This window comes from Zootoca vivipara, chromosome 7, assembly GCF_965207765.1.
Source record: "Zootoca vivipara chromosome 7, rZooViv2.hap1.1, whole genome shotgun sequence".
NCBI lineage: Eukaryota > Metazoa > Chordata > Lepidosauria > Squamata > Lacertidae > Zootoca > Zootoca vivipara.
The window spans coordinates 50,196,492-50,220,154 of record NC_142590.1 but is presented as its reverse complement, the minus strand read 5'-3'; the positions used below and the strand labels follow the sequence as shown (position 1 = coordinate 50,220,154).

Below are 23,663 nucleotides of genomic sequence, written 5' to 3'. Positions count from 1 at the left end.
GAGCACAAACAATTTTAACTGTCAGCTATTCTGCTTGGTTTTGTCCACGTTCTTTATTAAATGTAGATTTCAAGATTTTGACCTGATTTTGACCAGTTGGGACCGTTTTCTGACATCTAGGTAAGTAGACGATATTTAATTTGCTCTCAAAATGTATCTGTCCCTATGGGAACCTGATTCCGATAATAGAATTTGATACTGTTTAGATCAGTGTTTCAATTGTTCAGAGCTTTTGTGATTATAGCCAAAGCTTAGAAGATTTGTTAAAAAATGAAAAGAAAAAACAAGCAAATGTGTGAGGTTTCTGGTGTCTTAAATGCAGATTACTGTATATAATTAAGATGTGTGAAAATAAGAATTGTGGTTAAGTCCCAAAACTGGCATTTTTAAGAACTGGAAAAGTTCAGTGTGTGTAGTTATAAAAGGTTCCCCTGTAAAGCCAAAATTGTTTGCTTTGGCATATAGAAAGCATCCTGTTTTATTTTGTGCTGGAACAAAGTCCCTGCTCCATGTTTAGTGCAGGCCTCTGGATAGCTGCCAGAGATCAACGTAAAACCGGCAGCAAGCATTGTGTACAGTTTCTCACAATCCTTTGTTAAAACATTACGGAAATCTGTTAATAGGTCTTCTACAATCCATAAACAGCTTACAGTGTGGTGTTTTGTGGAGGTTTTTTTTTTTTTGCAGTCCCCATAGGTAGAAATCCCAACATTGTTTATCCTGATTCCTGTCCCATGGGGAAAAAAATAGGATAGCTGTTCCGGTTGTTTTGTGTGCTGCACCTTTAATTATTTATTTCTATTTTTTAAATATATAATAATTTTTATTAGTTTTCAATTACATTCCAATAATAGCCTCATTATAACAATACCAATTTATAATACAGTCATACCTCGGGTTACTGCCGCTTCAGGTTGTGTTTTTTCATGTTAAGAACGCGGCAAACCCGGAAGTGTTTACTTCCAGGTTTCACCCCCGTGCGCATGCGCAGAAGCGTTCTGTGCGCTTCGTGCATGCGCAGAAGCGCACTTTCAGGCATGCGCAGAAGCGCCGCTCTAGTTACGGACTTTTCGGGGTCTGAACAGCACCAAGGAACGGATTGTGTCCGTAACTAGAGATACCACTGTACAGCTACTAATACCAATTGTTCAAATACCGAATTATATAATTTAGGTGGCCCCCTGCATGCTAGAATTAATGGTTTGATTATTTTCTTTATTTCTGTGTTCTAAAATCTTACTAATTTCAATTACATTTCTATTTTAATTCTATTTTATTTTTAAATGTGTTTTTGAGGTACGTACGAGGAATCCCAGGGATTCTTACAATTGCATCATGTTGATTCCAAATCTATATATATATATAAATGTAGAAGGTCGGTGTTTGTTATTCCACACCTTTCTTCACAACCGCTTGCCCGATCGCCCTCAACTTTGCCCACAACATCAGAGTCACATGTAGGGGTGTAACCATCCACTTACATTGACCAGATGACACACCTAGGACAGGTAGAAACCTGGATTTCTGTACAAAAAAGTGCTCCCTCCAGTGGACATCCCGGGAAGCTGGGAAATAGAAGGCAGAAGAGGTTGCAACACAGCGCCCTCTAGTGGCAGCTAAACACGTCATCTGGAAGCAGCCACAGAGCCAAACAATTTCCCCAGAGATAGGAATTCTGGAGCCTGGGAGCAATTGCTGGAAAGGCCCTATCTTGCACAGTCACCAGTTTTACCCCAGATGGCAAGATGGCCCAGAGATGGACCTCGGATGAAGATGTGCTTGAACTGCTCATCTTGGTTCTATCCTGCATCTCCATCAGGACACATTTTCGTTTATTTTCTTTCTAGTGTATTTCTAGAATGTCTTTTTAACAACAGAACAGAACTATTTTATCCCCGCCCCACATTACCTATACTTATACATATACCTATACTTATGGAAATTTAAATTACCGTATACTGTATTGTGGAAAGTGATTGAGGTGTTGAACTAGCTGGGTCACAGGAAACCGAGGTTCAAATCTCCAATTCTGCCATGAAGTTCCGGGTGACCTTGGGCCTAGCTTTTGGTGTAAACTACCTTCTTAGGATTGTTGCAAGGAAAAACATGGGGAAACAGGGCATGAGTCACATTGAAAACATGACCATGTATTTTCTGCCCTGAACTCCTTGGGGAAAAGAGGGCGTATGCATCAAATAAACAAATGGAGTCATTTCAGTTGGTTGTGTCTAGTTCTTCTCTTGGCTTCTGCTGGTTCTAGGGTGGATTTGCCTGGTTTTGTTAGGATTTTAGCTGCTTGAGTGGGTAGTATAACCACATAGTTTCATCTAAAATTTATGTTGATTGTTGTTGTTTTATTATTTATACCCCGCCCATCTAGCTGGGTTGCTTTGCATCGAGCTGTTTATGAGCTTTGCACCGCACAGTAACTGAATTGGTGACATCTTCCGTGCTGTAGTTTATTTCTAAGTTTATTATGGCATTTTTAGGGCCGGATAACCTTTCACATTATCTTTTGAAATAATTGCCAGTGGGGGGGAGGGGATAGGGAGCTGCAGTGAGTGAAAGAGGGTGGGACTGTTCACACAATCTCTGGAATCGGATCCAAACCCAAGTAGATTACAAGAGCATGTGCAGATGTAAAAGAAGAGTCAGCTATCCGTACAAAGTTTCTCTCACGACACCCTAGCCTTTTGGTTGGAGCAGTGGCTACTCCCCACATGCGCAGTTGCAAGCGCACACTTATGATTTTATTGCATGTATCCCACCATCTTCTCCAAGGAGCTCAAAGTGACGCACAAGGTTCTCCCCTTCCTCCCCACAACAACCCTGCGAGGTAGGTTAGGTTGAGAGGCGTTGACTGTCCCAAGGTCACCCAATGAACTTCATGGTCGAGTGGGGATTTGAACCCTGGTCTCCCAGGTTCCCGTCCGACACTCAAGCCGCTATGCTACTCTGGCTCTCTCATGCTTAGCAGCTGGAACTGGATAGAGAATGAAGGTGGAGGCGAGAGAAAAGTACAGAAAGAGAATGGAAGAGAGGAAATGGATGGCAGATAGACTGATCCACACGATACATTTAAATCGCACCCAGTGCACAGAGGTTCCTGGGGGCCGTAGTTTGTTAAAGAGGCTGGGGATTATAGCTCTGTGAAGGATAAACTACGTAAATTAAGAAGGGGGACAAAAGTTAAATGTTTTTTTAATAATAATAAGCCTGGGCATAGAAAGGTGGGATTAAGGCATGCAAGGTAATCGTGGAAGGGGAAAAGAAATGACAGGACAAGACTAGAAACACTTTGAGATGTAAGTGCAAAAGTAATACTAGAAAGCAAGGATCGGCTATCTCGGCTTAGAATAGCAAGGATCAAGAGCAGTGTGCAAGCTGCAGAATTCTCCTCCCCAGTGCAGCTGTTGTTTCCTGTGTTTTTGGAGGGATGGGGTACAAGGGACTGTGCTGGGAAGGAATATTGGGTCTTGATCAGAAATTCCTGCACATGTTGATGCAGAATCCTGGATCCAGGTTCAGATCTTGCCATTCACCTGCTCTGTGCATGACCTTAGACCAGGCATCCCCAAACCTCGGCCCTCCAGATGTTTTGGACTACAATCCCCATCATCCCTAACCACTGGTCCTGTTAGCTAGGGATCATGGGAGTTTTAGGCCAAAACATCTGGAGGGCCGCAGTTTGGGGATGCCTGCCTTAGACATATCATGCTCTCTCAGGCTGTGTACACACTCTTGTTTACTCTGCATCCAGTGTGCTCTCACTGCTGATTTGGGAAGCAGTTTCAACATGGTGTTAGGCACAACCCATATCCATTCTGTATCTGTCCTGTCATTTCTTATTAAATACTGTATTTTGATGTGTTTCCCCCTAAGCCAGCTTCATTCTGAATTGAGAAAAAGAACAACTTAGGTCCATTCTAAGCCAGTGATGTGTCTGCAGCCTCTTGTCTAACTGGCATCACAGGGTTGTTGTGTGAATAAAAGGGGAGGGCATCTATTGCTGCCCTGAGTTCCTTGGAGGAAAAGTGAGATAAAAAAAATGAAATATATACATAATTAGCATTGTTGTTGTCATCGTTTCTAAAGGATCTAATAATTTGTAGTTTCTTCATTGGCAAACTTTTGGAATTGAACAATATATGTTTGTGCTATTTCACCCTGTTAAGAAATATGGGAGGGAAGGCTTTGGGGAATACTGCCAATGACAGCTACATTGTTCTTTCTCTCAGTTTGGATCAAAGTTGGTTTGAGGGGAAATACAGTGTTTCTCAAGAAACAACAAAGTAGATAAGGGATTGTGACATATGTACTCTTGCTTCCCAGAACTCACTGGATGCCAAGTAAATGGAGCACAGCCTCAGTTACTACAAACCTTCCTGGGAAAACAAGAAGTCAAAGGAGGTCTTGTTTAATGCAAACATGCTGTTTTGCATAATTCTGTGTGCTTACAATGAATGACCCATTCTCCACTGATCTATTTCTCTCACTCACAATCCCCATCTCCAAAGGCACAATTTCTTACGCTCAGCTGAGTCCTCCTTACACACACATACACACACACCACTGACTACTGAAGGCTTGGTGCTCATTGACCGAAAATAGCTCCTCCTGCTACTGGTTTCAGCCCGCCCTGGCTGTGATGCTGCAGATGTCAAGTAAGGATAAGGGGGTGACTGTAGGCGTGAGAGATGCAGGGATAAAGAAGAAAAACCATTGCAGCCCACAGACTTTTTATATGCCACGTAGTGAGTAACTCTGTGTTAAAAGGGGGGGGGACCACAGTGGCATTCAGAGGGTGACCTCAAGTCCCCCTCTGCCTCTTGGTGCAAATTATGTTTCTAGGGCACAGTTTTAAGGTTATCTATACAGAAACTGAATAATATGTCAACTGTGTGATTAAGTCTTGCTAACATTAAACCGCTAGATGCAGACTAGGAAAAGCCATTGGGTATTTCATTAGACTTCCAGAGTGGTGTTAAATATTGTTCATGTAATATTGTGGTCCATGTTGGCAGTTAACACAGCAAGCCTTAGGATATTCCCCCTGCCCCCCAGCACCAAGCCATGTGGTAACAGCTGTTTCCTATATTAAAATTGGACAGAGGAACACTGTTGTTGGTTTTTCTGTACACATTATAACTTTAAAGCACATTCGAAGCGCATTCTTTCTCTCAGAGGTCTGGGCACTTTAGTTTACCCCCTCATAGAATTCCTAGCAGCCCTTAACAAACCAGCCCTATTCTACAAATGTATACTGAAAAGTGAGTCCTACTGAATTTGGTGGCACTAGGGATTGCAAGCTCAGTAAACTTTATAGCAGGGATGGGGAATCTGGTGCTCTTAAGATGTTACTGAACTGCAACTCCCATCATTCCTGAATATTGGCCCTGCTGGCCGGGGCTGATGGGATATAGGTGTGGGCCACTTCCCTTAGGCCACATCAGGTAGAGAGCTTTCTTCCAGATGCAACCCTCATTACCATTTCTTCCTTACAGGACTTTTCTCCAGATGGGCAGTCACTTTGAATTACGGATGCCTCAAATGAGTATTAATCGTGCCACTGGAATGGAACGATCAAGCAATCAAGAACCTTGTCAGCTGGCCGAAAACATGACTTCTACAATCCATGATCTAGGAGAAAGCAGCCAGAAACAGTGTGGGCAAACCGTGACCATGTCTCCACTATGCAGAAATCATGGTAAAGCCAAGAGTGTTTGCTTTAGAATGTGCAATGCGCAGCCCAGCCTTGTTGATCTTTTTCAGATCAACTGGACATGATACTTAATGAATTTTTTGAGCATTGCATCATTATCTTGTTGCTGTTATTGTTTATTTGCTTTAAATAGCAGCTTTGGAGAGGAAACCGAATTAGGATCTGGAGCACGACACATGAAAGGGTGAAGCTCTTTCCTCTCATGCCACAGCCCTAATTAAAATCACCACCACCCAAGCTGTTACTCTGTCGCATAGGGAGGAAATGGAATTTTCATAGGGATCACTGCATGGGATGGAGGGATTTATTTATTTTTTTAAGCCAACCCTTCCCTCGCCATGATCAGCCTCTTTCCCACATAGATGGTGTTTGAAATTTTAAAAAGAACTGTGAATGTCCATCATTCTGCCCGGACACTGAGGTCCAGCACCGAGGGCCTTCTGGCGGTTCCCTCGTTGCGAGAAGCCAAGTTGCAGGGAACTAGGCAGAGGGCCTTCTCGGTGGTGGCGCCTGCCCTGTGGAACGCCCTCCCAACAGATGTCAAAGAGGAAAACAACTACCAGACTTTTAGAAGACATCTGAAGGCAGCCCTGTTCAGGGAGGCTTTTAACGTTTAATAGATTATTGTGTTTTATTCTTCGGTTGGAAGCCGCCCAGAGTGGCTGGGGAGACCCGGCCAGATGGGCGGGGTATAAATAAATTATTATTATTATTATTAGTAGTAGTAGTAGTAGCCAAAACAGCAGCACCCATGCCCAAGGGGCAGGTATCAGCAGGCTTAGAGGGACCCCAAGGTTTGGGGGAACATTAAGGTTTGCAGAAGTTGGAGGGGGGGGAACGCTCTCACCCTGCACATTAAAAAAAGTACAAGCCCCATAAAGACTGCGCTTACTGGCCATGGATGCTGACTAAGGGGGAATGGGACAGAAAACAGGTGGAAGGAAGAATAGATTGAAATATCATCAAGGAGAGTGTGGTTGCTAAAATCAATGTGAGTGTGCTAACTTGAACATACCAATACCTGTATGTGCATGATCAGATTGTGTTTACATGGCTGATTTGTATGTCATGGACTGCTGTTTACAGATGTGTCAGGGTGTTTTAGTAATCTACTAAGTCAACGGTACATGTTCTCTTAGCATTGTATTGTCACCTATTTGGTTATTAAACTTTTGTTACAGGTTGCTTTTTTGTAATCTAATGCATTTAGCTCAATTGCGGCTTTCATCTGCTGTGCTTAGATCATGCAGAGTTCAGATATGCTTCCTACCCAGCAAGTCCTCAGTGTTCTAACACTCTTGAAGACACCAAAGGCATTTTCTTCCAAGTGGGGAGTAAAAGAAACCTTGAGTATTACACTACTAGCCAAGAGCAGTTTGGGAGCGGTTGTAGCATCTTGAGCAACAGTACGCAAGTCCAAGCACCAGAGAAAGTGACTCTTGTCGTCGATGGCACTAGATTTGTCGTAAATCCCCAGATTTTCACAGCTCATCCTGATACTATGTTAGGAAGGTAAGTGTCTTCATGACCTTTTTAAACCTTGCAGACTACTTAAACGGAAACAAAGTGTATCGCTACTGCTGCTGAGAGGGTGTGCTTTGCAGTCTGAATAGGGTTAGGAGGATGCTTTGTAATTTTGGAAGACCACCTAGCATTAGAATTCTGTCCTCATCATTCCCATTGGAATTTGAAGGTGTTCCACTTCATGAGATTATTTGCATTTAACTTGTTAATGCATTCCAGTGAAATCAGATAACTCCCAACTAAACGGGTTTACCGTGAAGGACCAGAATGAAGGTTCCACTGGAGATGTTCATGGTACGTTGACCTTATGAGACACCCCAAAGATTATGTGGTGAATGCCACTCACCGGTCTAGATATGAGCAATCTTAGGGCAAGGATAGGGAACCTTTAGCTCTCCAGAAGTTGTTGAACTACAACTTCTGCCTGCCCCAGCCAGCCTGGCAAATGCTAAAGGACCATGGGAGTTGTAGTCTAGCAATATCTGGAAGACCACAGATTCCCGATCCTTGTCTTACAGTCAGACCACAAGAGGCTTTTATACATTTTCATTTTATTTACAAAAAGCAGCCACAAAGAGACCTTTTCTAGCTCTCTCTCCTCTGCCCCCAGTTACTGGTGCCTGTCCCAATTTAGTTTTATTTTTCACAGAGCTTGTAGGGGCAATTTTCAGCAAGACACTGGTGTGGGACATTAGCTCTCCCATCCCCCCATAACAACATCCTGATCTGGATTCCTTCCCACTCACCCGCAGCCTCCCCGTGGCTGCTTTTTGTGAATGAAGAGACATAGTCTCTTCACATAGCACATATTTAGATTATCTCATAGCACATTTTTAGATTATTTTAATTCATGTCCAGTGATCAGATCCTGATTGTATCCTGGTTTGAAGGCAGCCTGTAAACCCTAATTTCCTGGTTTAGGAATTAAGGATATAAGTGTCGAAGTCAGATGCATGAAGGCAGGAGCAAGATGGAATTATGTGGGCACACAGTTCATTCACAGATTATGACATCTGAACTTTTGAGAACTGCATGCCATTTTCTCAGCTGTGTAAAATGCCGTCCCATCTTCTTAATAAATTGGCTTAATAATTACTGCATTCTCAAAGAAACACTTGCCATGATTTAGATAACTCTTTATTTAGATAGTCTCAGGGTGCTCTGTTTACTTCAGTACACCAGCTGGCATTTGGGGACAGCCATTTTAAACCCATGTATGGATTATCATTTCAGAATGTTTGGACCAGGACGAGAATATAACTTCACTCGGCCAAACGAGAAGGGTGAATATGAGATTGCGGATGGAATCAGCTCCACGGTGTTCCGGACTGTGCTGGTGAGGAAGCCCCCAGAGCTGCAGAAGTAGGGCTCTTCCTCCAGTTTGTAAAGTTCCTATACCTGCCTTCACATTCAAAGGAACTTTGAGCTTTTAATGTATCTTCTGCTTTATTTATAGATCTGTTTCTTTCTCGTTTCCTTCCTACTTCTCACTTCTAAGACAGCGCCTATCACTGATAAATGTGCATTATTGGGAATAACACTTTCTGCTTTGTCCCATATAAGTTATATAACTAGTAATGTTTTTTGTTCATGGTATATGTACGCAGTGCTGGCTCCAGGTCTGGGGATGTCCTTGGACAAGACACCCCCAGTGGTGGCCCCCTCCCTCAGTGAGTCTACTGCCTCACAGCCATTATGGGCAGCTGTTGCTGCTCCTCTGCCACCTCATTGTCATTGCTCCCACCTGTTCGCTTACCAGGCAGCCAATGAGCAAAGAGACAGCGGCTCCTGCACCTCCTCCTCCTCTCCACCTTTTTGTTTGCTCGATGATCCCCTCGAAGGCCAGAGTGAGGGGCAGGTGAATAAGCAGGTTGCAATGGCGAAGGGAAGGAGCGGATCCAGGGGACTCTCATCAGTGGATCCTCTGATGGGATATGGGGCTCTGGGCATGGACCCAAGTAGGCCAACCCTTGGTGCCAGCTCTGGTGTAATGATAGAATATGATGCTAATTCATAATGTTGAGCTTTAAAAAAACAAACACAGTGATTTAAAAGGTGCATTAATCTATTTTCAGTGTTAGATCAGAGTAATGGGATAGCTCAGTTGGTAGAGCATGGGACTCTTAATCTCAGGGCCGTGGGTTCGAGTCCCATGTTGGACAAAAAGATTCCTGCATTGCAGGGGGTTGGACTAGATGACCCTTACGATCCCTTCCATCTCTACGATTCCATGAGTCAAACTCCCTAGTCAATAACCAGATATGGGAGGCTGCCTGGTGCCCTGGGTGCATCCCTCCATGCTTTTGGAAGGAAGGAACAGGATACAAGTGGAATAAACAAGAGCAATAATGAACACAGCTGTGCTTTCCTTTCAGGATTATTACAAAACTGGAACCATTAACTGTCCCGATGGGATTTCTATTCCGGATCTCAGAGACACGTGCGACTACCTTTGCATCAACTTTGATTTCAACACAATCAAATGTCAAGACTTAAGTAAGTGCGGCCAAACTCGAAGGAGTGGCAGGTAAATGCTGCACATGTCGGGGCCATTCCGCTCCAGACCCTGCTAGTCAGGGTGGCATTTGAGACGTAGGGAGCTTTAAAAGAAGCTATCAATGGCTACTAGCCATGATGGCTATGCTTTGCCTCCGCGCTCGGAGGCATTAATGCTTCTGAATACCAGTTGCTAGAAACCGCAGGCAGGGAGAGTGATCTTGTCCTTGCGGGTTTTCCAGAAGAGGCCCCTGGTTGGCCACAGTGAGAACAGGATGCTGGGCTCGGTGGACCATTTGCCTGATGCAGCAGCGCTCCTCTTAACATCCTTCCAGGTGTATGCAAAGGGCTCACATGTGACTTATTTCCTGTTAGGTGCATTATTGCATGAGCTGTCCAATGATGGGGCTCACAAGCAGTTTGACTGCTATCTGGAAGAGCTGATTGTGCCTATAATGGTGGGCAATGCCAAGAAGGGAGAACGCGAGTGTCACATTGTGGTGCTAACGGATGAAGACATAGTGGACTGGGATGAAGACTACCCACCTCCAATAGGAGAAGAATACTCACAAAGTAAGGGATCTTAATTTTAATTTTTTAAATATAAATAATAACAATTTCTAGAAAGTTATTTCAAAAACCAACTTATGCCACCACATGGTACACATGGTGTGTGTCGTCTTAGCAAAGGCTGAAAAAAGAAGATAGAGTTACAATGGGGGTCACTTGTACCAACCAAAAAAAATCCAAACTGTATACTCTATACATTTAATTCTTATCGTCTAACATTTTAAAAATGTTATAAGGATCATATAAAATTGTTAAATGAATAAGAAATGGATAGGATTTTTTATTTTATTTTTGCCTTGTGCAGAGGCTTATTCCCCAAAATGCTTGCATTTCAGTGTCTGGCTATACACATAAAAGTCCAGTTGATTACGGTGTTTAAGAACTATGGCTAGATGTAAAATTATAGGCTGAATGCCTACCAACCTAGTAATCTATACATGTAGTAAATCTGTAGTTTTTGTTCATATGTTGCGCAGGATCCAAACATCTTAACTCATCACACCCTCCCCCTTAACAGTAAATTTGCCATTGGGGGGGGGGAAGCAGTTCTTTCTGAAGCAAATTTTTGCATTGCTATTCTTAATGGTTTGCAGAATATTTATTTATTATTATGTATTAAATTGGACTGAGGTGGGAAAGACAACTTTTACCAATTCCCCTTGTGCCTTCCAAACATACGCTTGGTGTGGGAGGCGGACCTGCCATCTTCCCTCCATGAGCAGAAGGATACGTTCCATGTGTGGAAGGTGAAGTCAGGATGCACCCCAATATTATTTGAGAAATGTGTATCCTACCTTTCTAGCAAATGGTGCTCAATATCACAGATTATTTCCTCCTCCTCCTCCTCCTCCTCCTCCTCCTCCTCCTCCTCTTCCTCCTCCTCTTCTTCTTCTTCAGCATTATTATTATTTATTATTGTGATATTTATTTAACAAGATTCTTATACTGTTAAAAATTAAATCAACTTCTAAGTGGTTTTACACAAAATGTTGATTAAAAAATGGCAAAAAAACACTTTAGAACCAGTGAACATCCCAGCACATGTGAAATTGCTAGTGTCAAAGGTTTTAACCATCCTCCCAGTGCTCTACTCATTTTTTTTTAAAAAAAACCTGCTAACCTGTCAAACTAGCCATTGCTCCAGCTGTCAGATTTTTTAAAATACCATTTTCTTTGTTGTAGTTCTATATAGTTCTAAGCTCTACAGATTCTTCAAGTACATTGAGAATCGGGATGTAGCGAAAACGGTTTTGAAAGAACGTGGCCTGAAAAACATCCGAATTGGCATTGAAGGCAAGTACAGTGCTTTCTGAATAGCAAAAGCTTTTCAAAAGAAGCCAGAAGTTTCCTGTAGCAACTCTGCATTTACTGGGTCTACTAACAGACAGCTCAGTCACCCATGTACTAACTTTGCTGCTCTGCAACCCTTCGATTTTGGGTCACCAATTTCATGACTAAGGTTTTTTTTTTGCAGAGGGAGCCCTAAATGTTGCCTGTATCGGATGCTGCTGGCAAGAGCCCTGGGGTTAGCCGTGTTTCATTTGGAGATGCTATTTGGCAGTCACCCCTGGGCTAAAGGCTGTGTACACACCAGTGTTAATGCACACATTGTTCAGATCCTATTTTTCCATGTATGCTTTGGGGAAGTTTGTTCACCCACATGAGTGCTTTCAGTTGAACTCTGCCTCAGTGTTTCCCATCCACTCTAGGAGGCAGGTGTACAATGTTTTGTTGTCCCCTCTTCACAGTTAGTACCGTACTACTTCGCCCTTCTTGAGTTCCAGAAACCTGAAGTCCATACTGCACTGCACAAATAGCGTACACAGTATTTGTTCATCTGTGTGCACTGCCAATTTTTATTGTATTTCTGAGATACACATTTTCAGGTATGTGTACTTGCACAAGGCAGGTTACTTTTTTTTTAAGTGTGTGTATGTGTCGCACCCAGGGGGTGTGTTGATAGATGATACCCAGCAAAACATCGCCACACACACAACAACAAGAACAACACTGACACAATGTGCGTCAGTTCGTCCACAATTGGGAAACAGTCAGTTTTATACTGTATTCCTACCCCACCCCCCTTGCTTACTGCATTGTCCACAGATGAGGGCAATCTGCCATTTGGATGAGGACAATGCCATGTGGGTGGCATGGAAAACATGCGCCCATGGGAGGCCTTGAATCCACTTTAAACTGTTGTGTATACAGCCTACAGGTGAAACTCGGAAAATTAGAATATCGTCAAAAAGTGCATTCATTTCAGTAATGCAACTTATTATTTTTCATTTTTACAAATGCTTTCTTTTGGAAATTCCACAGTAATAAAACAAATAGTTACAATAATACAAAAGTAAACAAAAATAAACATTGCTATTACATTTCATTAATTACATTCTATTTATAATTGACCCGCCTAATGACAAATAATTACAACAAATAAAGGCTTGACATATCTTGCTTTGCATGTCATGCATCTATCTCATATATTGGTTTCACCTTTTAAGTTGCATTACTGAAATAAATGCACTTTTTGACGATATTCTAATTTTCTGAGTGTCACCTGTATACAGTTTCAACAGCACAGTCCTAGTCTGAACCCTGGGGGTTCTCTTCCTTGGGGCTGGGGCTGAGCTGAGATGGTTAACAATGCCAAATTAATTGTTTCAGGTTACCCCACCTGTAAAGAGAAAGTGAAGAGGAGGCCTGGAGGGCGCTCGGAAGTTATCTATAATTATGTGCAACGCCCATTCATCCAGATGTCATGGGAAAAGGAAGAGGGAAAGAGTCGCCATGTTGACTTCCAGTGCGTTAGAAGCAAATCTCTAACAAACCTCGTGGCAGTGGGGGAAGATGTGGCGGAAGACCAGGACGTTATGCTACATCACCCACCCCAGGTGGATGAACTTGACAGACTCAATGCACCATTTTCTCAAATGGATCCTAATGAGCTTCCAGAATAATGTAGCTAAAGTGCAGTGTTTTCTCAAATGGATTTGGTTGATTGACTGGCTGGCTCAGGACTGAACATCCAGATCAGCCTGCTGCTAGTTTTCATACAACTGGATCTCTTAAAAGCTATTGCATTACCATAATTGCTCTGTTCTCTAAATACAGTCTACATAAGTAGAAAGGACTAGTGTTATTACATCATTTGCTGAGGCTTCCCAAGTATTCTCCAATGAGAACGTTTACATCTCAGCCTGTCAAAGAACAGAAATAGAATGTTCTTATTGAATTGGAATAAATACGGTGTAAATATACATACAGTTCTGTGTTAATGCTTAGCAGCCATCGCTTTGTTACAAATAGGCCAAGCTCTATAGCAATAATGACTTCACCGTCATGGGACAATTATCAGTAAGAATAAATAACTATGCTTCCCGACAGTTGGGTGCAGCTACACAACGGATAGCCTATGCAGTCCAGTGTTGTTGCTTTTTAAGTTTCCTTTTCAGTAGCTGTCCCACCAACTCCTTAAATTGCTTCTTAATCTCCAGGATTCAGAGGCATATCAAACAAGTTCACTCTGAGTCATCAGTTTTCAAGAAACCAAATACAGTGGTGCCTCGCTAGACGAATTTAATTCGTTCCACGGGTCTTTTCTTATAACAAAAAATTCGTCTAGCGAATCCCATAGGAATGCATTGAATTTTTTTAGAATTTTTTTTTTGCCCATAGGAACGCATTAATTGAATTTCAATGCATTCCTATGGGAAACCGTGATTTGCCAGACAATTTTTTCATAAAACGAATTTGTCTAGTGAGGCAACCTCCGCTCGAAAAATCCTTTCGTTAAGCGGAAATTTCATTAAGCAGGGCATTCGTTAAGCGAGGCACCCCTGTACCAGTCTCCACTACAAAATGTTGCGTTTTCAACTCAAGGCACAGTTGCTCTGCCATCCTAATACTTAAAAAAAAAAAAACCCCTAACAGATCCAGACACAAGTTATTGCATTAGTGAATCCCATAAAAGTTGTGATTTTAGGCAAGTTTACCAAGGAGTAAATCCTATTGAAAACTGTGGGACTTTTCTTTCAACTAAACTTGCATAGGATTGTGCTGCAAGTCTTCTGAAAAAGGGTTAAAGTTCTTTATATTCAGCCATACAAATGAAGAAATGTCACTACATGTTGTACCTGTAACTTGCTCTCTATTATGACTCTCGTAAATTAGTAGGAATAATTTGTAAGGTTATGGTGAGTGCTGAATCCTCCTGGATTCGGCAACAAAGCCAAGTGCAGAGTGCTTTGCACAGTACAGATGTATTGCATAAACATTACGATGTTTTATCAGCATAGCCCTGCCAATCTTCTCTATTTTGTGTTACTTACTTGGATCTGTTCCAGAACTCTCATCTTGCTGCCACCTGCATGAAATATAATACTGTATTGAACCTCTTCAAATGTTCAACAGCACAAGGTGTTAGTGCTGCAGGGGCCGTACTACTTCACAATGTGTGTAGCGGAAATGCCTGTCTTAATTTTGGATGATGTTTAGCTTTAATGGCTGCAATAGAAATTGTGATTTAGGATTGCTGATGGGAGGGGCAGAGGGGATGTTGCTCTTCGGTGCCAGGATGTTCGGATCATTACCAACCTTGTAATGTTTTTTTAAAAAGTTTGGTGGGATTTAAGATTTTATAATAAAATATGCCCCAAGGTTAAAAGTTCCTAACATGAAGAAAGCTAGCACTTCTCACCAGTATGTTAGCTTTCAGTGTACAGGGAGATTTTGATGGGTTAGCTCAGGAAAAACTTTTGACACAATCTTACTTTTGAAGAATCTTACTGCAGAAGAAAGCAAATACACACTTGAAGTCCTGAATTTTCAGCAACTTAAGTGTGATTTTAGAACAGGTTGTGTCTAATCCTGGTCTGAATTAACATGTAGAGGACTTTGCAACTATCAGCACCTGCAATTATATACTTTTTTAAAAAAACCAATGCACCAAATATCTCTATCTTAAGAGTCTCAAAAGAACAAATGTGTAGCTGACTGCCATCTACCTGGGATTTGCTTAGAGGAATTAAGTGAATAGATATTGCCAGATAGTGGAAATAGTTCCAGAGTCAGAATAAATCGAGTTTATACTTCCTGTGAAGGGAGAATCACCCAAGGTCACTAATTTATGTAACAAATGGTCTTTTTAATTTTCAATTAAACTGTTTGGGTTTTTTTACCAAGCAAGATTAATGGACTCTGCTATTGTTACTGTTGAAGATGTTAAAGCAGACTTGTAGCACAATCTTATACTGTACATGCTTACTCAAAAGTAAGCCCCGTTATGTTCAAAGGGGCTTTCTGGAAAGTGTGCATAGTGTTGCAGCCTTAGAACTGTATCAATGAAGCTTTTAACATTTCTGATCTAGTTATTTTATTTAAACAGCCATTCAACCTCTCACGAAAGTGCCTACAGCAACTTTTTTCAAAAACATACAAACCACACTACTTGTGCTGTCCACAAGGCAAGGTGGTCTTTTTAGAAAAATATAGGGTGATTTATAGGTGGGTGTCAACATTGAAAGTAACTCCAACATGAAAATTATTGGTGAATAGAAAATTGAACCACTTTTACAGCTGGTTTGATGTGCTTGTCCTTTGCAGAAACTACTTACATGTGAGGGTGGTGAGAATTTTTGATAAAATCTCTAACCTGGGAATTTTCAGAGTAGCTGCTTAGAAGATTACAATTCCATATGATAAGATACCGTAATCTTTATTCTCTTTGTCCCCTTGCGGGAACATTACGAAATTACATACAGTAGCCATGCTTGCTGCAGCTACATTGCTGTTTCCAAAAGAACGTGCTGAAAGTCAGATACTGTACATGTTTCTAGACATTCAGGGATGCATGCTGAGCCCACAATGGCTATAACATGACGTCTGCTGCATGTTCAAGGAGCATATAGCTGCCCTTCACATTTTACATTTGCTGCAGCAGACACACTAGTATAGGCAAAGGCAAAGACAACTGCACAGAAAATGAGAGGCAACCCTTAGGATTCCAAAAACAAAGAACTTCAACAGTGAGGCAACCCCAATAAACTTGAATGCCCCTTGCAAACGAAGTCAACCCTGACTTGCAAGATTACACTTACTCCAAATTATAACTAAACATTCAGAGAGCCAATGTAAGCCACTAAACGCTTTTCACAAATAATAGGTTGCTTTCCAAAAGAAACAATGTGTTTATATCTGATGCAAAATAAATAAATCAAGTATTATATAGCATTGTCCAACTAGGAATACTGGACTAATGGGGTATTTCTATTCTGGGGTGATATACTTCCTCTTCCGTTACCTGTAATTAAAAAGGCACAAAGACAAGTTTCTCTTATTTTATTTTATTTTGTTCGATATTCAGTGTTTACATTCTCATACTTTTAAATAAAAAAATTTAAATACTTTTCCTTTACGTCCTGTGTCTTAATTTTCAAAGAGTTGCCTTTTATCTGCTGTGTTGTGTTTCTAATCCTGTGTCATCTCTTTGGTGGTTGTTTTTCTAGTCAACTTGAACATGGTCTGGAAAATCATTTTCGTTGCATTTCCTTGATGCTAAAGAACTGTGCACCCTACCTGTACTGGCCCCAGCCCCCACCTGTGTGTACACATGGTATAAAGAATGTATATAGCCACATCCTGTGTAACAGGAAACACCTGGTGCCACCACTAACTATTAACACACGTGATTTAGATATTTCATGTTAGAACAGAAGTTTGCAAAATGCACGGTTGAGGAGGAGGATGCTCATAAGTGCTCTCAAGTGTAACAAAAAGGATTTCTACGGCACTTTCTTCCCTCCTAGTAATCGTCCAGTGCTCTGTATCCCTTTCTATCCTGCCTCCCTTGCCTAAGTTATGCTATTTCCAAAACTTAAATTCAGCAACTGGAATTGGGTTCCCCCCTCCCCCCTTTATTTTCGCTTTTATGCGGGTGCTGTTTCTCTTTTTATTTCTCTCTTTTACTTACGTCTCACCATGTTTAGTGTACGTATAATTATGTACTTTTTGAACTTTCAATCAAGATGTTGGGATGTGTGTGGAATTCAGCAACTGGAATAAGTGAACACGTCTATTGCTCATTATTCACTCTAATTGCACCTAATCAACACACTTAGCAAATACATCCAGGCACCCCCTTTGATTACCTCAGCGTCATCTGTTGCGAACAATAAGCTTTTCAATTCAAATAACTCACAAAACATTAGCAAAACTACATTTATTGAGGAAGTATTTTAAACAGCTCAGAATGCAAAGACACTTCCATAAAAATTGGTCTTCACACAAAACCCCAGAATCATGTACAAAGTATATGAAATTTTACACTGCAAGTAGTTACAGCTGTATGCAGATACAAAATCAATTTTCATCTGCCATAAGGCGGAACCCAGGCACATTGGTTAAGCGGTACCTAAGTGCAATACTCTGCTAATAATCACACACAACTGGCAGCATTGCTCATCTTTAGTCTCAGCCAGGAATTTTCTCCTGTACCCAGACACGCCAAAAATGCAGTATTTTGCAGCTTTTTGTTGTGCCAGAGACATCAGTGTTACTAAATACCTCAGTAGAGCAGGAAACAGAAAAAAAATGATACCAACTTGCATTATGAGTAAGCTGTGTAATTGTTTAGCTTCTAGATCTAAAACTGCTTTCGAAGAAGAAATGTGCCACCCTGGAAAGGCAACAGTTTCTCTAGAATTTACTATGGGCTGCTGCAGGGTGATAAGAGCTAGCAACATGAGATTGGCAGCCACCTGTGGATTGTGCACTCCCTGCCACATTAATTGTGGTTAAGCATTGGCATTAAGCATTGACACTTACAATGGTCATTAAGGCTTATTGGGATTCCTGTTTAACCAGGATTTAAATACAGGTTTCAGATCTTGGTTAAATGAGAACCTTAATTCTCTAAATTAGTGCCAACAGAATACTCAAATGATTAAAGAGGACATTTACTGCAGTGACAGAGTTCATGTGGAAGCTCTCTAAAAAAATTGTTAAAAGGAAGCCAACATTATTTGCAACAGCCAAGATATGATCTTTTCAGTTAATACTCCTGTTTTAGTGTTGTTGTTTTAAAAAAACCCATAGGAATCCAAGTTATAATGTTGCTATGAGAGGGCAGCATTGATTTTACCTACCCACCCACCCCCCCAAAAAGAAAATGGTTCACAGACTGATGTCCCAAGTTCCCAAATGCTTAATTCTCATTTCCATAAGCTTGTTGATGCATAATGTCCTTATTTGTGGGGAGCCTTCATTCACTGCACTGGCAGTGTTAATTAAGCACACTGGGTGACCTCTGGCAACTATGCTCTTGGCTGCTGCAGAGACTACAGGAACAAGGATTCGACCTCAGTTATAACAATATGCTATATTCATTCTCACTACAATACACAAAGTAAATCTTTCAAAAATTCCCAGCAGTAGAAGACAGAAAATTACACCTCGTACTGCAATTCAGTTTACTCACAGACACACAATGCTTGCACTCATCTGTCACACTGTGGCACAGAGATGCTTTGCCAAATGGTCATAATGCAAAAGGAAACATCAAAGAGGCATGTGAGAATCTTGTTTTCTTCCCTTTTGTGCAAGTTATTGGCTGGGCAGCTCTCTAGGCAATCAGGTTATCCTGAGACCTTCTACAGCTTTTTTTTTAAAAAAAAAGGCTTTTAAAGCACCAGTTATGTATGCTACATATTTTCAACATTCAGCAAGCACCAGAAATTTAACTTTAAACCCATCATTATCTAACAAGTAAGCAAAACTCTAGCCCCACCATGTGTGGGACACGTCATTGGAGCACAGTAATAATTACAAACTAGGCACAGAGGATATATTAAAGCAGGAATAAGGGTTACTTCCCTATAGCCCAGGCATCCCCAAACTTCGGCCCTCCAGATGTTTTGGACTACAATTCCCATAATCCCTGACCACTGGTTCTCTTAGCTAGGGATCATGGGAGTTATAGACCAAAACGTCTGGAGGGCCGCAGTTTGGGGATGCCTGCTATAGCCTCTCTCTAGATACATTTTGTGGATAAAGCCTAAATGCAAAATATTTCCTTAGTGACCTTCTCACTGAATCTTCTGTGCATTGCCACATCTAGAAAACTAGTTAAGGACCAGGATTTATAGGAGTACTAAGAAAGATAGGAAACACTCATGGTATGATTTTTTTTTGGGGGGGGGGTTCCAAACCAGGACGTAAGACTGCCTACCGGTGAGGGGCATGTGTAACAGTGCAGATTGGAGGACAACCACTATTAAAACAGTTTTTAATGTTTTAGCACATTAATCCCTCCAATTAATTTGCTAAAACTCCGATCTGATAAGGAGAGATGAACCATCAGAGGACAATTGAACCACTGCATAACTATGCACAGTCAGTGAAAATGACTAAGACATCTGTTATTGAAATATTGCAGGCTTCATCAGATCTTCTAAAGGTAGAGACAACAATAATCTTTGACGACTACCTCCTAAATTACAACTGAATCCTGATCTCTACCTTTGTACAAGAACAAAGGACTTCAACTTCTTTCAGCCTACTTGGGGCATCAGAGCACCTTACTAAAGGAAAGCTTAATGTTTTTACTAAATCGCCTGGTAACACATCCTGATGTACAAGGACCATCCCAAGCCATCATGTTTAAGTCTCCTCCTCTGGGCTTTCCTGTCTTCATTTCGGCTCCAGATGCACTAGGTCTCCTCCTGTACCGTTATCTGCCCCCACCCTCAGTCTGGAGCTTACCATTGTCTTCAACAAATGATTTCAAAGATAGTTATCTGAACAATATGGTGAACTACATGAGATACACCAAATGATGAGAGTCTCATGTATCATGCAGGGCCTGGGGGGGGGCAGGGGTCCACCTTGAGAATCTGAAGAACACTCAGAAGGTCAGTGCCACCTAATGGCAACAGCCCAAGTAGTGGACTGCACCATGTAGATGCTTTGAACAACCAGTCACTGTGATCCCATTACTTCCTGTAGAGCACTCCTGGGTTATCCCAAAAGGCACTTCAGGGCTCTCTGTGTCCAAGCTTCAGAAAGATAAACTCCAACGTATATTATGCCAAAGTCTTAAGGGTGAGAAGTAGGGAAAGAATCTGAAAAAGGCAGAGCTCCTTTCACAGTATTAACTATGGTATCCTAATAACGCTATTAACAGTGATTTCTCTCTTACTACTAAGTAGAATGCAGTTACATAAATCTCACAAGGAATCATCTTTACCTCTCTTGACAATGCTTGTAAAAAAGCGTAACGTTCCCCAAATCTGAAGTTTAGAAGGGGGGAAAAGCTCAATACTTTAGGATTACTATTTAAGTACCAACAGTAAAGTGCAGCAGCTTTTGAGGCCATTGTTGGGTTGAAAAAATTGCTATCCAAAAGGCTTTTGAACTAAGTATACAACACACTTGTGACAATTAAGGCAATACAGGTTTTGCCCTCCTATAGGATAAGCTTCTGAGAATTTGGTCTACTTCATACTAGTTATTGCTCTGTTTCCTGTACAATACCTTAGCCCTTAGAATTGTGCTGTACCTTTGCACAGCGCTTGTAAAACAGAAGATACAAAAAACCCAAACCACAATTATGTTATACTCTGCAATGTAAATAAAAGCTTGCACTCTCCTCCTTGAAGTAACAGTCTTAGGAATTTTAACTAAAGCCAGAATAACCTATTTCTGCAATAAAATCTGCAAAGGCAGGCTCACAAGTGCCATTTGTGGAAGTTTTCAATGCATAAATGTAAACACTGTGCATAATGATGTTATTTTGCACTCTTCTCTAGAGTTCACAGGCCTCAGATAAAGTTTATGAAGCATAGGAGAAAAAAACTTGTGCTGACAGGAAAGAATGAAGGTTCAGGAATAGTTTTGTTGTGAGTCACTACTTTCCTGCTTTCATGTATGAAGGTATTGCCCCTCGAGCTGTCAGGCCTTCAAATCGCTTGTAGGTATAATTTATAAAGACCCAGTCTTTGTTCTTGTAGTCTGTCTCTGGATGGTTGCTTGTGGTCACTGATTTTAAAAAAAAGAATATAGAGGTATTAAGTTATTAATAATAACTAAGGAGTTTAACAGGATACAACTTTGCATTAAGAACATTTTAGGAAAACCCTGGACTCCTTCAGTTTATTTCAAAAGTGCAAATGTTTCAGTTAGAATTACAGTCAGCCAAATGTAAAGACACCTTAGAGTAGCCTCTACAAATCTATTCTGCAATCTGCAGCCAAGTCATCATTCACTATGCTACTGAAAGCCCTGAACATCATGTCTAGCATATGCTAAAGTGGCAGAGTAAGTTAGGGAAAGAACTTACTTTGAGAAGCTTCCTCTCAAGGACAATTTTATTCATTAAAATATTTTGCTCAGGGTTAAAACAAACCTGTGAGACTTTCATGTCACTTTTGTAAGTTTTTTCCAGATTTGTATTACCAGAGAATGCTTCAAAACTATCAATAAAGAGGGAAAATTGATTTAACAATACCAGAAGCAGAAAAAAGCCCAAAATTAGGTCACTAGACACTTTGGCCACAATGTAACACAGAGTTAACCATGAATACATGCAGTTAACTGTGATGGCTTACCTGGCTATATTGGATTTTGGACTGTTCTTCTAAAATTAGACAAAGCCCTTTCCTGAAAACCCTTTCAGCAGGTCAAGCTCAAACATAATGGAAGTGAGAGCATGAGGATATGCAAAACTGAGCCTGCAGTAGACTATGAACTATTTTATATGAAATACCTACTTTTGAAAGAGAGATTAAAGCTAAAACTCTACATAAAAAAGAAATAAAAACCAAAGTGGAAATATTTACCTGCTGGTTTAAGGATATCAGATTCCGGAAATTCATCAAAGTTTGAAGTATCGTCAATACTTTTGATTTCTATGGATATTGCCGCTGGTCTCTCCCTATTAAGAATCATTCTCAATTAGAGTTTATAATGCAAGTAAGTACGAAAAATCAAAATCTATGTCAGAGGTGCTTCTGAAGTTCAAACTTTGCCTTGCTCATAGGGAATTACTGCACACTAAGCAACTGAATTAGAAAAAATTAAAGAAGTTTTTCTTTAAGTTGTCCTAGAAGAAATAAAACATTGTACCTGATATGCTCCCAGTCAACGGCTTCGAAAAAGGGGTTTGTTTTGATTTCTTCAACACCTGGTGCACCAATTCGGTGTTCCCATTCACAGCAAAATCTGCAGACAAAAAAAGGCAGCATAGAATATTCAAAAAGCGGGGAAACAAACTACTAAGTGGGAAAGGGAACAGTTGACAGTAAAACAAATACAATTCAAAGTAAATGGAATTCTTTTTCAATGGAAGTCTCTAGAGCAGGTCTCCATATACTGTAAGAAAAAAACCTTAGTATCTGTGTGGGGTTAATGAGCCTTGTTTTTAAAGCCACTTCACAGTATTTCCCCGTCCCCAAAACACTGGGAGCAGTGCAACAGCTGCATAACTCTGATTTTCCTCTAGGCATCTGGTCATAAGGATCATGTTCCCCTTCCTAAGCCCTCTGTGCATTACTGAAGTTGTGAGGCTCCAGAACATTTTTATGCCATATTAATCACACCACTACAATTCCATGTCTCTTCCAGTGAGATATGGACTGCTTAATGCCACTTGTTATGATACATGTTTCCCAATGTTTCAATATCTCACAATGTAATAAATTGCAATAATTTCAATGTTTTGTTTCTTTTTTTCTGTTCTGTTTAATGTGCTTCGGCTTCCAGGCATATCAAGCAGTAATACTCTCTCCTGAATTTCTGTGCAACACAGAGTTCAGACATCCACTTAATATTTTCCAGTGCACAGAACATTAGAAACTAGGGGAAAGTTGCCTCTAAAACTGGGATTCAATGAAGTTTAGAAGCCGCACAATTCTCTCTCGCTCTATCCTGACATTTGCTGGAGGTTCAACATAAGGGAGAATGACCATCCTCTTCTGCAACATACACAATACATAAGGGAATAAATTTGTCGCTTTATGCTGGCCAAAGAAGCTGGAGGCAGCACAGGAGAGGTTCCCACATTCCTGAAAACCCACCATGAAGTAGCAATGGTGCTGCAGTTGATGAGGGGTTCCTTGTGGGTACCTAGGCTAAAGCATTTGCCCAAGTTATGTGCTCTCTGGGGCAGACAACTGTTGCAAGTGCTTATGAAAAGGAATAAAGTAAGAAGCAATATGAAATAAGGAGAGAGCAGAGATGCTTTGCCTAAGCAACTTTTAAAAGTAATACTCCTGAATGATAGTGCGCTACCTACACAATTTTTAAAATATGGAAGCCTAACTTATTTTTGTATAAGATCACAAAGTGGTAGCCC

At 41.0% G+C, this 23,663-nt stretch overlaps 2 protein-coding genes across 3 annotated transcripts in view; one reads left to right on the top strand and one right to left on the bottom strand.

The window, feature by feature from the left end:
* Nucleotides 1–16,722, top strand: KCTD20 (potassium channel tetramerization domain containing 20). 2 transcript variants are annotated; one of them, XM_088674155.1, is made up of 9 exons: nucleotides 1–120; nucleotides 4,333–4,664; nucleotides 5,505–5,707; nucleotides 6,964–7,234; nucleotides 8,480–8,582; nucleotides 9,622–9,742; nucleotides 10,118–10,315; nucleotides 11,495–11,605; nucleotides 12,983–16,722. In XM_088674155.1, the coding sequence occupies exons 3-9, from the start codon at nucleotides 5,518–5,520 to the stop codon at nucleotides 13,273–13,275; spliced, it is 1,287 nt and encodes a 428-aa protein (XP_088530281.1). In that variant the 5' UTR covers nucleotides 1–120; nucleotides 4,333–4,664; nucleotides 5,505–5,517; the 3' UTR covers nucleotides 13,276–16,722. The 2 variants fall into 2 exon arrangements, with proteins under 2 accessions (XP_088530281.1, XP_034977895.1); XM_035122004.3 differs by lacking the exon at nucleotides 4,333–4,664.
* Nucleotides 16,723–17,519: 797 nt separating this feature from the next.
* STK38 (serine/threonine kinase 38) overlaps nucleotides 17,520–23,663 on the bottom strand; it is a 20,713-nt gene continuing 14,569 nt past the window's right edge. Inside the window, exons 12-14 of the mRNA XM_035122006.3 lie at nucleotides 22,436–22,531; nucleotides 22,150–22,244; nucleotides 17,520–21,349 (exon numbers count right to left, since the gene is read on the bottom strand). Of these exons, the coding sequence (XP_034977897.2) occupies nucleotides 21,219–21,349; nucleotides 22,150–22,244; nucleotides 22,436–22,531 (322 nt within the window). The 3' untranslated portion in view covers nucleotides 17,520–21,218. The remainder of the gene's footprint in view (nucleotides 21,350–22,149; nucleotides 22,245–22,435; nucleotides 22,532–23,663) is intronic.

What these genes read in the sequence shown, in the direction of transcription:
- KCTD20 (XM_035122004.3), top strand. Translation starts at nt 5,518, where the DNA reads ATGGGCAGTCACTTTGAATTACGGATGCCTCAAATGAGTATTAATCGT. An exon ending in AATCAAATGTCAAGACTTAA is followed by an intron (nt 9,743 to 10,117) that starts GTAAGTGCGGCC and finishes ATTTCCTGTTAG; the next exon opens with GTGCATTATTGCATGAGCTG. An exon ending in CATCCGAATTGGCATTGAAG is followed by an intron (nt 11,606 to 12,982) that starts GCAAGTACAGTG and finishes TAATTGTTTCAG; the next exon opens with GTTACCCCACCTGTAAAGAG.